Raw genomic sequence first — 14,370 nt, forward strand, 5'->3', positions numbered from 1 at the left:
TTTAGCTTGTGGCAGGGGCTGCACGCCGGTGCAGCTTCTGCCCGGTGGCTACTGGGTGACCCCTCGTCTGGGGATCCACAGCCCTTCCCATGAAGGTGGCACGGATGCCCCTCCGGTGGTCCTCCTTGGGCTCTTGCACTCTGGGGCCTCTGGATGTCTGGGGCCTGGATCTCCTCCATGCCTGCTTCATGCCCTGGGGGACAGGGCTATGGCTCTCTACATCCTCTTGCAGACCATTACATGGGGAAACCATTTGAATACAAGCGCGCCGATCCACACAGGTGTGCACACGGGTGTTCACTGTTCACTGACTTAAATCACACCTTTCTTGGCTGCAACTTCAAAGCACATTGTGCGCTGTCTGTCCTGCGTGCTGCACAACAACATTCAATATTTAGTATTTACTGCTGTTTACACTTAGCTAGATTAATGCGATGGTGTAGTATGTTGCTTTGGGGTTTTTTTTGCTTGTTTTCTATTCTTTTTCTCTCAACAGGTGATCCAGGAGATATTTTTTTCCCCCTTTCTCACTGTCCCTCTCCCCTTCTGTTTTTCTTTTCCTTCCTTCTTTCTCCCTTTCCTATCCCTCACTCATGTCTGTCCTGTCTGTAACAACTGAAAATAAAATAAAATAAATAATAAAAACAAAGGTCGATCAAATGGACCAATACGGCAATGCCATGATGATCCATTTGGCAAAATAAATCCATTGGGTATCCTTGTTGGTCTTCAGACAACAATTCTGAGGGCTAAAGAACCAAATGGGACAGGCAAAAAAAAAAAAAAAAATTAGCTTGTGATGCTCATTTTGCACATTTTTGATAACTGGCTGACAGTGTTGGGGAGTAACGGAATACCGCCGTTACGTATTTAAAATACATTTAAATACCGTTAAAATACTGTTACAGTTACCATTTAAAAGGGGGTATTTAGAATACAGTTACTTTGTTGAAATAAATGGATTACACGGCGGTATTTTCCTGTTTCATATTGTGGCGGGTCAGGACTGTTTGGGTTTTGTTTGACAGCTACGTTCTGTTGTTCCAGGCGGCAGCTTTACGGTTGGTTACAGGGTGACGCCCTCACTCTGATAGTGTGTTTCATGCGTGAGAGAGCGCCTTTTTGTTGTTGTTGTTGTGCTAAGCTAATAGGCAGAATGCTACGGTATAGCTCTAAAGAATGTAGCATCATGGGCAGTGTAGTCCGTGCTGCAGGGAGAATGGACTGCCATACCCGTTATGTGTCGATGGTGGTTCAAGAGTTGGGAGTTCGCCTTGTAATCGGAAGGTTGCCAGTTCAAGCCCCGGCTTGGACAGTCTCGGTCTTGTGTTGTTGTCTACTGGTGGTGGTCAGAGGGCCCGGTGGCGCAAGTGTCTGGCGGCCTCGCCTCTCTCAGTGCGCCCCAGGGTGGCTGTGGCAACAATGTAGCTTGCCATCACCAGTGTGTGAATGGGTGGATGACTGGTTGTGTAAAGCACTTTGGGGTTCTTGGGGACTAGTAAAGCGCTATACAAATACAGGCCTTTTGCCTCCGCACACGCCTCCGTGTGCGCGAGGAGGGAGTTGTCACCGAGCAGAAACGGGAGCTGGAAGCATGTAAATATAATAACAACCACTGCAGCCAAAAAGAGAGCCTGACGAGCCCAGTTGTAAGTAAGCTATTAAGACTCCACTGTACACTGTGCTCATGTTTTCCTCTGAAACAATAAGCTCCGTTGGAGCTGTTGCTTTATTTGCCTTTCAACGCCTCTCTCTGTCTCTGGATAGCAAAGTTGACCCAGACAACAAAGTAAAGCTACTTTTCAGCTACGAGCACGACAGGAACCTGACATATTAGCCAGAGGTCCCTTTACTATGGTTCGGAGCCGCAGACCTTCAGTAACAGTAATCACACAGCAATAGTACATTTATGTAGTTGTAAAAAGCATGATAATATATTAAGTAATCCAAAGTATTCAGAATACGTTACTCTCATTGAGTAACATAACGGAATACGTTACAAAATACATTTTGGCGCATGTAATCTGTAGTGGAATACATTTTAAAAGTAACCTTCACAACACTGCTGGCTGAGCATTATGCTGCTGAACTTTAGCTGACAGTCATTAGAATAGTAGCTTGGGGGTATAAGAGAAACCATATTACTTGCAGGGCCATACTTCTTGTATTGCTCTTGGTCAGGACCATTACCACCTGGGAAGGACCACTACGGTGCTGATTGAATAGTGATAGCAATCTCATTAAGAGCTGGCATTATCAATGCAAGTTAAATGCCAGCTAAGTTTCTTCTTAGCTTCTTCAGACTGGATCGAAGCTAGGAAGAAACTTTCCAACACAGAGTCACAGAGGTGCTTTTAAAGGGAAAAAGAGAGGGCGGGGGGGGGTGTTTAAGTTTAAATTACTCTTTTATTTGTACTGCAATGTACTTAATTTTGTTGTAAGGCAATGTGTATATTCTCACCAGCAAAAATGAATTAACCCTAAAAAGATGTGAGACCCTGTAGGTAAATATATGAGTGCCCAATCCTTTCCCAAAGTTACCAAGTCAAGTCAATTGATTCATATGTAAAAAAAAAATTAAACAACACTTGCTGGCTAATAGGGTTTTACAGGCGCACACACTTGTAATCCAGGTCTCAAGAACCCAATTACAAACATGGAACTTACAAGAGTTACTTGATCTAAAATAAGTATTATAAGTCCATGTGGATACTGATGAGGTACTGTACTATCCAGTGTGTGTATTTGTGTATGTGTGTAATCCTATTGCCTGAATAGCCTAATCAATAGGTCTATCTAGTCTCCAGAGTAACCACTGCTATTTTCAGTTTTTAAGATCAGAGTTTAGCTGAAAGGGGAACATTATTATTATTATTAGCAGTAGTAGTAGTAGTAGTAGTATTAGTATTATTATAGTTGAGATGGAGGAAGACATGATCAGTCTGTGGACATTATCCAAATTTTGCGCCTGCGCAGTAGCTATATTTTCTAGCCATTCAAGCTACCCCAGCCAGCTAGACAAATGTAAGCTAGCAGAGATATAAATTAGACAAAGAAACCTTGTAAAGAGACTGAATGAAAAAGAGTTCAAAGTGACGGACCGTGAAAGGAGCAGGTGTAATACAAAGCTTTATGCGTTATTCGATATATGTGGGAGTATGAAATTGAGAGGTACGCAGTCACCACGTCTTTTTAAACTTTTTTGCCAGCAGCCAGTGTAGAGATTAGCTAGCTAGCCGCTAGTTAGCCGATGTTGTTTTCCCACCAGCAGGCTGAACCAAAGCGCTTCGTTAGTTAGCATCCTGTCTCAGCGAAGGCCCTTTTGTTTCACGCCGGCTAATGCGGGGTCTAAACAACACGGCACGGAATCAACTTGAGGTATCTTTAGTTAGTTTGTGTCGCAGATGAGAAGTAATACAACTGATCTAAGTGTGCTGGGAAACATGCGAACAGATTTATTGCTAACATGTTGTGTGCTAGCTGATGACTATTCGCCGAATTTGCGGTCTGCTAAAGTGAAGTTAAGCTTGCTAATGAAAAGGTTAGCTACATACGTATTGAACATAAAATCGATAAATATCTAAAATATGATGCTTCCCCTTTCATTACTGTTCTTATTTGAGCAAGTTTGTTGTTAAATGACGACATATGGTGAAGTGGCGTAAATGATGGTCTGGAAATTTGTATTGATACTTTAGCTAACATTGAGCTGTTGCTTTATTTGCTATTTATTTTTTAATGTTTTTCATACTAACTTACTGTTAGTCACACTTGTTTACATCTGGAAAACCGTATTGGGTAATGTAAGTTGTGAGGCTCAATACAACTCATGCGGTGTAACTTTTAGCTAATGCAATCCAGCTAGTTGAATGTTAGTCCGCATAGCATCATCTGTGTTGTGTTACAGGCGAGGTAGCACAACTCCAGCTAATGTGTTGGCCAAACAAAGTTGCAGGTGAATCTTAAGTTTAACACACTGACCTATCACCCGAGCAGCCACCTAAAGGATGTGGCGGGCGATAAATTGTCCTAAATTATCGTTAACGTTTAGCAAAATACTACAAACCTAAATACTCATCCGGACAACCAGTATGTTATCGTGAGTGCTGCACTCAGTTTTTAATAACGTGGCATTCACGACTGATTTTTATTTATTTATTTAAGCAATCACTTTCCTGTGGTTCAATTTGTTGACTTTTTTGGGGAGATAAATGTGACGTGTTTGTTATGAGCAATTTCTTCATTTCTAGATGCTTCTAGATGCTTCTGTAGCATGGGGGCTCTTCAGTTACCACTAGATAGGTTGAACAGCTCTGTATTCAAGGCCTAATATTTGTTTCCTTTTTTTTTTTCCAGTATGTAACATGAAGATAAGGTCATGAAGGATCCAGTGATAACCTAAAAACATCCATCTGTGTACATTTCAACCATTCAAGAGGTGATTATAAGGAGTTGGTTCTTGCTCTTTGGGGCACTAGGCTCAGATGTGTGCAGACTTGATTGTGTAGATTCAGTTTGACTACTCAAAACACTGATACAAGGCTTTACACTGGAAACCGCACATACACATTAGCATGAGTGAGCGCTATAGCTTGCAAATTATATCACAATATTTCTAGGAAATTTGCCAAGCGATAATTCTGACATTACAGAGAAGGTAAAAAATACTGAAAGATGTTTAAATGATGCTTGCAGGCAGCAGCATTTATAAGTGCAAGTAAATGATGAGCATTTTCCATTCTGCTTTTCCAGTGAGCTACTGTCACTGATGACATACTTCCTAATTTAAAACAATGCAGGGTTTGTAGTGCAATAGTAGTGACAGTATGATTTAGCTGTAAGCAAACAAGTTGCTCGTTAGTGTTTTTCCTGAAAATTTTAACAATAACTACAGTGACATAAACTCGTAGCTGTACAATACTGTACAGAATAAAGGAGAAAATCTACCTAGGATGTTGCATCTTGGGTCCAGCTTTTATTTATTTCTTTATTACATGGTTCCACCATGTAAGCGCGTCAATAATTTCCATCCACCGTTTGCCCTTGCTGTCATATGGAGCGCAAGCAGAAAGTCTTCCTGTGATGCTTGGTGGAGTTTTCTTTTGAGTCGGAAATCGTCAGCGGCTGCTGTCTCGTCCTTCTTAGCCTGGTTGTACTTGCAGTGTGTTTTTTGTCTCAGAAGGTAAAACATGTTTGCTATTTCCACCTGTAGCAGGAACAGTTTCCTTGGAAATTTTTAAAAGTTCTGTTCTTATTTGGAAATTGTGGAAGTAGCTCCCTTTTTAGGTACCAAAGTAACAGATTAGGGAGTGTAAATGTATAGCAATCATATCACGACATATTTTTATGGAGACATAGAAAGAAGTCTCATCGGAGTCTACAATAATCCACAACAGTTTCAGTCATACTGTGTCTACAGCAAATTCACTCACCGCTGGTTTTTATTTAATGAAATGTTTTCTTTAGGTGATAAAACTACATAATGTATGATCGTGTGCTATGGTTAAGCAAAGTCATAACACACACAGAGGAGTACAAGAACATTTTTAGGTAAAACATTTATGCAAAGATTAAGTTTACATTATTAGTATAATGTATTATAAAACATGGAAATGGCGACATCAGCTTGCCCTTTGACACTGGATATTGTCTCAGAATTGGAACACTTTTGGGCTCAAATTAAATATTGGAAATTAAAGAAATTTTACTTAATTTTTTTATGTAGCACATGGTAGGAGGGAGGTACAAAAGATGATTAATGCTAGGGGACGTTTGCCAATTGTCTAAAAACATGACCAGTTTCATCATTTTTAATAGAAATTTACTCCAGGAAAGTGTGATAAGGATCACAGGGCTTTAGAGACTTTTGAACTTACTGCAAGAAAATATGAACTTAAATGATCTTATGTTAGGAGAAAAATAAAAATAAAACTGTGTGATCCAGCTCTGATAAATATGAGCAGTTATATGTAGGTTTTGGTATATTGCTGTCATAAAACATGCACTGAATAAGTGAAATAAAAATAGCATTTGTATCTTGCCATTGTTATAAAAATAGTATGGAGCACTTGATTTATTTTTATTTATTTATTTTTTCAGAAATTTGTGGAGAGGCATGTGTTGTAGGTGTCCAAACATTAGACATACAGTTCGGATGAACTATAAATCCTGCTTCAATTCCTGCTGTTCTGAATAGCCAACATCGTTTTGACCCTTTTTTTTTTGCCAGCCACAACTGCTGAAAGATAACCTTTTGATTTATTTAGTTATGTAATATTGGCTGTTTTCATTGAAGCTTTTCTTCTTCTTTTTTTTCCTTGCTGTAATCATTTGTAATAAATCATGCTGACTATAGCTTTACTCAAACTTTGGAGATGTGCTTTTAGGGTGACTGGCAACTGGCTGTCAAGTTATGGTACTTTTTACATAAAGGAAAAGTACAGAGAATACAGTTAACTGTACATGAGGATGGTTTCATTTTCATTTTGTTTACTCATGTTTCAAATGTGTTTCCAGGCTGATTCATGAAAGCTAAACTTTATGCTGTTTAATTCTTGAGAAATACTCGTTGTTTATTGTTTTCTTGTAATGTTAGTGCTTTAAGGACGCAAGTGAGTGGTACCACAGAGCCAGCGATGTCACGGGTTCCCACTCCTCCTCCTCCTGGGGAGATGTCAAGTGGACCTGTGGCAGAGAGCTGGTGTTACACACAGGTATGGTCACAACTGTACTCTTTTTATTCTTTTCTGCACCTATTAATGATAGAACTGTTTTTATTTTTTATATAATTGTATTTAAAGTGGCAATCTCATACACATGTAATTACTGGTAGTAATGAAAAATAAAGGTAAATATACTACAGGTCACCAAATTCTGGGGGCAATAAAGAAAAATATTGACTTCCCCCCCCCCCTTCCTAAATGCTGCACATAGCTGAGTCGATGAATAGCAGGGCTGAGAGGTTGATCTGTAGCCTGACACCTGCAGCTCCTCATCTAACTGGCTACACCCACTTTTTGTATTTGATAATAAAAGTCAATTCATCTCTTGCACACAGTGTGAAGCTGTAGCAGTAAGAACGGCTTATTTTACATTTGGGGTAACTTAATACAGCGTTTTACTCTCAAGTATGTCGTCAGAGGCACAGTATTTCTAATATTATAAACATATCCATATAAATATTTTGGTACTTTAATAAGCAAATTGCAGAGTAAATCATTATCAGGTTATCTCATTATAAATAGGCAGTGACCCTAGAGGCATTAGAAAAATTAAAGCTTCTTGTTTGCCACTTTTTTTAATGTTAGTTTGAAAATCATATTTTGCTGTTTTTCATTCTCAAATTGTATTCTCCTTAGAATATTATTACTGAGGTCGGGGGTGGCACAGCTGTTAAATATTAACAGTAATCCAGGATGCAAAAGATTACACCATACAACAGCAGCTAAATTGAATTCGGCATTCATTGTGATTTTTTTTTTTTTTTCTTTTTTTTGGTCTCCCTATTGTGACATTTTCCAAGTGATCAGAATTTACTGTGGGAGTATGTTAAGTTTCACATTAGGGGTCTGATGGGTCTGTATGTGTCTTATTCTTGTTCAAGGTCAAAGTTGTGAAGTTTTCCTACATGTGGACCATAAACAACTTTAGTTTTTGCAGAGAGGAAATGGGAGAAGTGTTGAAGAGCTCAACTTTCTCTTCTGGCCCTAATGACAAAATGAAATGGTTAGTACTCAAGATAAACCTTTTACTGCTGCTAGATGTTTGTTGTTTTTTCTTCTTCCCTTTAGTTTCTGTGGCCATGAAAATCACTGATGTGATTGTGATTGAATAGCTTTTAGAGTTTTGGAACTGTAAACATGGTTTAGCTTTTTACTATTTATATCAAATTTTTTGCCTGATTGAGTTCCTAGAATTTTCTAGAACAAACCAGCATGTCAATAAAAAGTATATTTGTTTTCAGTATGTGAACTCTGCACATAGGTGATAATTACACACAGCTGCTCAGAAACACGAAAATTGCGCCTAAGGGCTCGTCGCGGTACTGTTTTAAGTTCGTATGATAACTGACGTGCCGTGTTATCTGTTCGCTTGGCAGGTGTCTGCGAGTCAATCCAAAGGGACTTGATGATGAAAGCAAAGATTATTTGTCATTGTATTTACTTCTTGTTAGCTGTCCAAAAAGTGAAGTCAGAGCAAAGTTCAAGTTTTCTTTGTTGAATGCTAAACGAGAGGAGACAAAAGCAATGGGTGAGTGCAGGATTTTGAGTATTTTTTGGGTTCCTTTTCATTCCCTACTTGTAAAAGCTATAACAAGACTGCAATTTAGTTTTTTTTTTCCTCTTGGTTGCAGAAAGCCAAAGAGCATATAGATTTGTCCAAGGCAAAGACTGGGGCTTCAAAAAATTTATACGGAGAGATTTCCTCCTTGATGAAGCCAATGGACTTTTACCAGATGACAAGCTCACCCTGTTCTGTGAGGTAATCTTTCCTTTTATTCTTCAAATTAAAGTGCTACCATTTTGTCTTTTTTGTTCATTATATTTAGCAACATTACAACTGACATGAACCACAATTTCTCTACTCGATTGCAGTCAAAGTTCTATCGATTGTAAAAATTGTAAGCGATTAAATTCATATTGTGTTCTTTACGCTAACATTTGGCTAGTGGAAAGAACCTGGTTGTCTTTTCTCTTTTTTTGTACCAGTTGTTGTGTTATATTTGGCTTTTTATAAAGTATTCATTTGTTATGTTAAATTTTAAATGAAGTCTTCAACATTAGACCACTCTTATATGAACTTAATTACACCCATGTTGCGACTTTTTAATGGATTGGAGCTCTTGACATGACCACATTAGACCTGAGTGCATGCTGTGGTGCAACTCATTGTTAGGATTTGCTTCAAATGACATTGAACTGTTGGCAAAAGATATGCTTCCCCCATCACACATCATTTGTGTTGGAGCTTGTTTTCTGAAATAATTGAATTTGGTGTGTCAAGAAGAATGAACATCTACTGAAATCTTCTTTCAAGGGACAAGTTAAGTGAGGTGGCAGTGAATTTTCTTGTACGTGCAATTGAGTTAGTATTGCTGGGATTACAATTTGCCAGCCAGCGTTTCCAGAAGGATTAAACAGTTTCAGAGAAATTGCCACTTTGATAAATAAATTGCATTCAAATTAAAGACAAACTGTCTCTTCCCATCAATTAGGGATGTCAGCAAAGTTAATTAATTTTGGATTCAAGTGGTTGTATGTTTTCAAGCATTTTGCCATCCTAATTGTAGGTTCCCTAGTCTGGAAAATACACACTAAAAAGAAAGAAATCAAACACATATTGGCTGCTGAATGTTTGCTACATGTTTGCTGCTGGATTTGTTAGCATGTTTTGGCTTGATACAACAGCTTTAGTTTGTTTTTTGTTTTTCTCTCTGCTATACAGGTTAGTGTTGTCCAGGATTCTGTTAACATTTCAGGCCAGTCTAACATGAACATGCTGAAGGTACCAGAGTGTCAGCTGTCTGATGACCTCGGGAACCTGTGGGAGTGTTCACGCTTCACAGACTGCAGCCTCTATGTGGGAGGGCAGGAGTTCAAAGCCCACAAATCCATCCTTGCAGGTAAGACCTCCCTGGCCTCCACAACTTAAGTTTGTAACAACTCAGAGAAAAGCCCTCAAAATGGGCCAAGACAGACACATCTGTGCCGCCTCTGAACAGCTTCTGTGGAGAGCTATAAGTACCTCGAAAGGCTACGAGCAGTCTGTGTTCATGGCTTGATTTGTAGCGGCCTACTTCTGCAGTGGGTGCTAATCCACACCACTACCCCTGCTTGGCCCTGCTTGACCCAGATGACTGTAAGATTCAGGAGATTGAGAGGCTGGCTCTGCTCTCTAGTTCATCTTCATTAGACATGGTGGAAGCCTCAGTGCTCAAAGAGGAAGTGCTAACAAAGTGGCAGCAATATAAATTTTGCAGCATTTTATTTTAATAGTATAGATATTTTGTGGACTTTTTACATCTGTCTTCTAAGATCTTAGTGATTTATGTGCTGTTTCCTTATGTGACATTGATGCTTATATGCCTGGATGAATTAAGAAATTTTTATTTGCTTTGCTAATGTGCTCAATATTGTTGACGAGTCATTGGTAAATGTCAAAAGTGTGTATTTTTTATATATATATTTTTATGCTTTTTTTTTTTTTTTTGCAGCGAGGTCACCAGTTTTTAATGCTATGTTTGAACATGAAATGGAGGAGAGTAAAAAGGTAGGAGTAAAACCTTAATTCTCACGTCCTCAGCAAATCCTTTCAGTACTTTTATTGCTTTTGTATATATACACACGAGGTTCTGTGCACTAAAGAAAGCCGTCTAAATTTGCAGAACCGTGTTGACATCAGTGATGTGGATCCTGATGTCTTTAAGGAAATGATGGGCTTCATCTATACAGGCAAAGCACCAAATTTGGAGAAAATGGCAGACAATTTGCTGGCAGCTGCAGATAAAGTAAGTGCCCAGTGAGATTATGCTTTTATTTGACCAGACATCTACTGCTAGATTCTCTTGTAAAAGTAGAAAATTAACCTTATAGTCTTATGGTCTTGCTTGGTATTGTATTCAGTTACTAACTCACTAGTAACTTAAAGAGTGAAACAGTAAAGCTGAAATGGTAATTGTATGCAGTACTGTCATGGACAGTAGTGTACCTTGTGAGCGTTTGAAGCCTCCAGCTGTTCAGTGAATGGAACACGCAACACTATATGTAAGTCAGTGAGGCTTAAGGGCTAATGCGGTCTGTTCTGTAATTGTGTAGCTGTTAGCCATTGTAGTCTGTATTTTTTACCTTTATTAACGTCATCACAACTTCTTCTTCTTTTTTTCTTTTTTTTGTGGAATCTGCTCATCCATGGTGTGTGCTTCCAAACACATACTTATAGGCAGCTCTTCAAACTTTAAAGAGCTGATTTAACTAAGGTTATTGATATGGTGATGTGATTTCTCTTCTGTGTTGAGACTGATTTGTCTAATATTTTCATCTAGGGCTGTTATTGTGTAGCTGGAAAAAGGATAAACTGTTAGAAGAATCAAAACTGTACTGAATGAGCTTTCTGTCAGTCCCGTAAACACGGTGCTTCAGGAACGCTTCAAGGGAATTTCTTCAAATTCTGCACAAACCATTCTAACTCAGGATGCATTTATTAGGTTTTAATTGTCAAATCTTAAATTTTTGTTGTCGACGTGCTTGTCACTGCTGTGTTGGTTTGCATTCAGAAACCGTACGGATACAACATAGGCACAAATCAGCTAATTAGTGCTAAGCAGCAGGTTAATTAAGTCTTAAAATTTCACTCAACAAAACAGAAACGCAGGCTTTTCAGATCAGCTTTACCGCACAAACAGCTATATGATTATTTTTTTCAGTTCATTCAATTCGGTTAAAATACTCAAGCATACTGGAGAGGTCCACTGTGGTGGCTGGAACTGGCAAAGTTACACCACACAGACAGCAGTCAGCTAAGGCTCCATGTGTCGGCACACCTGCCAATCAAAGTGGGCATCCTCCTAATATTAAACTCATACAGGATTCATGTCAAAATACATATATAGATAGATAGATAGGTTGTTGTTGCTGGTTTGATTTGGTTTTTTTTTTGTTTTTACAGTTTACAATTTTTTTTAAGAAACATCTGTTCTCAACATGTTTAATGGTTGCTTTATTGTAATCACCTCTAATGGTAAAGCATCTCCAAGTATGAGGACATAGGAAGCGTTTTTGCACACTTGTACTGTAAACACACAACACAAATTTCTTCATTCTCCCTTACATAACTCATAAGTTTAAACTGGATGTAAACTGCAACTCTACTGGTCGACAGAGGCATAGAACTGCAAGGTAGTGCTTTTAGTTTTCTTTAAAATGCTTATTAGAGAGCCTTCTGCTTCAGCATTTTGGATCCTCTTCAATTTTTCTCCATTTTTATTAGGATTGCTGAGTCATCCATTCCAGTAAATGATTGCATCCGTAGCCTTAATGTGCATTTGCACTAACTGTGATAAAACCGTAAGTCACCGGCATTTATTTAACATGTAGACTATAATCGCTGCTCTCTGTGTTCCCCCCCCTCGTTCTATCACCTCCACCCCAGTATGCTCTTGAGCGTTTAAAGGTTATGTGTGAAGAGGCCTTGTGCAACAGCCTTTCAGTGGAGAATGTGGCCGACACCCTCATCCTGGCTGACTTGCACAGTGCCGAGCAGCTCAAAGCACAAGCCATAGATTTTATCAACAGGCAAGTATCGCAAAAAAGAAAAAAAAAAACTCCAGTGATAAATTCCTGCTGCCATTTCTGTTTACCAGCCCTGAATGCTTACCTTTTTATCTCCTTGCCATAGGTGCAGTGTCCTGAGACAGCTGGGCTGTAAAGATGGAAAGAACTGGAATAGCAAGTATGTAATTAGCTGATATATGTGACACAAGATTAATACCACACTCTTATCTCTTTCCCCAACCAGATGCATTAGAATTCATTGTTTTAGCCCAGGTAGACAGAGTGCTATTTGCCTTTTCAGTTTGAAGCTCCATATCTTTGTATCCAAGTTATTAATAGACTCATTCCTGGATAAACCCTGGAAATGGAATATTTGTAGAATTTTAAAAAGAAGGGAGGTGGTTGCTGTGAGAAGTTTTTTTTTTCTTACTTCTCTTTCAGATGATGTAGTGCAGTGTTACAGGACACCTTGAAATATTAAGCTTATTTCTCTCTGTTGTATTCACAGCGCGACACATTCCACCGCTCTATTAATTTTAGTTTATGCATGTGTGCGGAAAGCACTAATGGCCCTTTTTCAAGTTTAGCATACAACTCACAAATCAAATCCCACTTATTTGCTTTGTCATTACAATCTCATTTATGTTTATTGGTTTTTAATGTGCAGATTATCATGTCTGAGTGTCTGACTTCATTTTGCATGTGCTTACAGTCATGCTACAGATATAATGGAGACTGCAGGCTGGAAGTCAATGATCCAGTCCCATCCTCACTTGGTAGCCGAAGCCTTTCGTGCCCTGGCTTCAGCACAGTGCCCACCCTTCGGTCTTCCCAGGAAGCGCCTAAAACAGTCTTGACTGCCCGACTGTGTCCCAGGACTTTACTGGAGGTGTGAAGCATGGGTTTACAAAAAAGAAGGACTAGCAAGGATACCACTCTTTATTTCCACCAAAACTGAACACACTTGAATAAAGAAGAGTGGGGCTTTCTGGCCAGGGATGTGGGGGAGGCTGGCACGTGGAAGACTGACATCAATTGACTGGGGGGAGGAAAAAAAAATTGGTTCACTCGGTGTTGCTTGCTTGCTTTGCTGCCCGAACTGAATTCTGTTCAGACTGGGTAGCAGGTCAAGCTCTCTGCTACAGTTTTATTTTTCCTGTAATTTTCAAAATGGCCTTAATATATCTGCCATTGCTCTGGAGCTGCTCTGGAGTACTTTGTCTATTTTACTCTGTGCCTGCCTTGTCACAAAGACCAGGCCTCCTCCAGGTTGCACTAGTTCCCATGAATAGTCATTTTGATATGGAGTTCTATAGGAACGTAACAAAGGTTTAACTAAATGGGAAATATTATATATTTGTAATGTTTAGCCCGTTTTGTGACTAGACATTAAAAAGCATGAACACTTTCAGTGCAAGGTCAGTTCTTTACACTTTTTAAAAGATGTGTATGCCCCATATTGATGGCACCATTTCTATGTAAATGACAGTTGAACCATCTTCAAAAGACCAATGTACAAGAAAGTGTGTCCTATTGCATATTTGTGGGGGGAAATAGTGATCTGCCATTATGAAGACAGAGTGTCGATCCTTGTGAAACATGTAAGACAAAAGTGTCTGTACTTTGGCCCTAATATATTAAAACATTGGAAGTATATGGACATATTTACTCAGTCTCCCATTTGAATGACTTATTCCAGATCATACGTCTGTGAACTGTTATAGATTCAATTTTGAGAATTTGTTTCTTTAGTATTGCCAACATGCAAATATTATATATTCTCAATATATTGTGGTTAACTAAAAGTGGAGAGACTAATGCATGGTCATGTTATTGTCAAAAGAAAGTGTCCAAGTACCAATTTTGTTTTAACCATTTTTTTTCTGCAATTATCTGACATATTTGTGCAGAATAAAATTAATTGAGTATGTGCAAAATCTTCCTCTAACATGCTTGGATATCTGTAGGATGCTGAGCATCACTTCTACTGGCAATGTTATTCTGTGTTTGAATGGGGGGTTGTCATTTTTTTATTCGGTCCGTCTTGTATGTTGTGGCGTGACAGACACTTCAGAGGATTTTGTAAATTACGAGTAGCATC

The 14,370-nt window shown here is 38.9% G+C and overlaps 1 protein-coding gene across 2 annotated transcripts; it reads left to right on the top strand.

Moving 5' to 3' along the window:
- The first annotated feature begins 2,973 nt into the window (after positions 1-2,973).
- On the top strand, positions 2,974-14,206 carry spopla (speckle type BTB/POZ protein like a). 2 transcript variants are annotated; one of them, XM_085136335.1, is made up of 12 exons: positions 2,974-3,378; positions 4,357-4,438; positions 6,596-6,713; positions 7,604-7,725; positions 8,099-8,250; positions 8,354-8,481; positions 9,445-9,622; positions 10,214-10,269; positions 10,385-10,507; positions 12,148-12,290; positions 12,394-12,447; positions 12,982-14,206. In XM_085136335.1, exons 3-12 carry the CDS (start codon positions 6,636-6,638, stop codon positions 13,124-13,126), a joined length of 1,179 nt encoding a protein of 392 aa, XP_084992461.1. In that variant the 5' UTR covers positions 2,974-3,378; positions 4,357-4,438; positions 6,596-6,635; the 3' UTR covers positions 13,127-14,206. The 2 variants fall into 2 exon arrangements, with proteins under 2 accessions (XP_084992461.1, XP_084992460.1); XM_085136334.1 differs by having other exon boundaries at positions 2,974-3,171.
- Positions 14,207-14,370: the final 164 nt, after the last annotated feature.

This window comes from Neolamprologus multifasciatus, chromosome 16 (genome assembly GCF_963576455.1).
Source record: "Neolamprologus multifasciatus chromosome 16, fNeoMul1.2, whole genome shotgun sequence".
Taxonomy (NCBI): Eukaryota; Metazoa; Chordata; class Actinopteri; order Cichliformes; family Cichlidae; genus Neolamprologus; species Neolamprologus multifasciatus.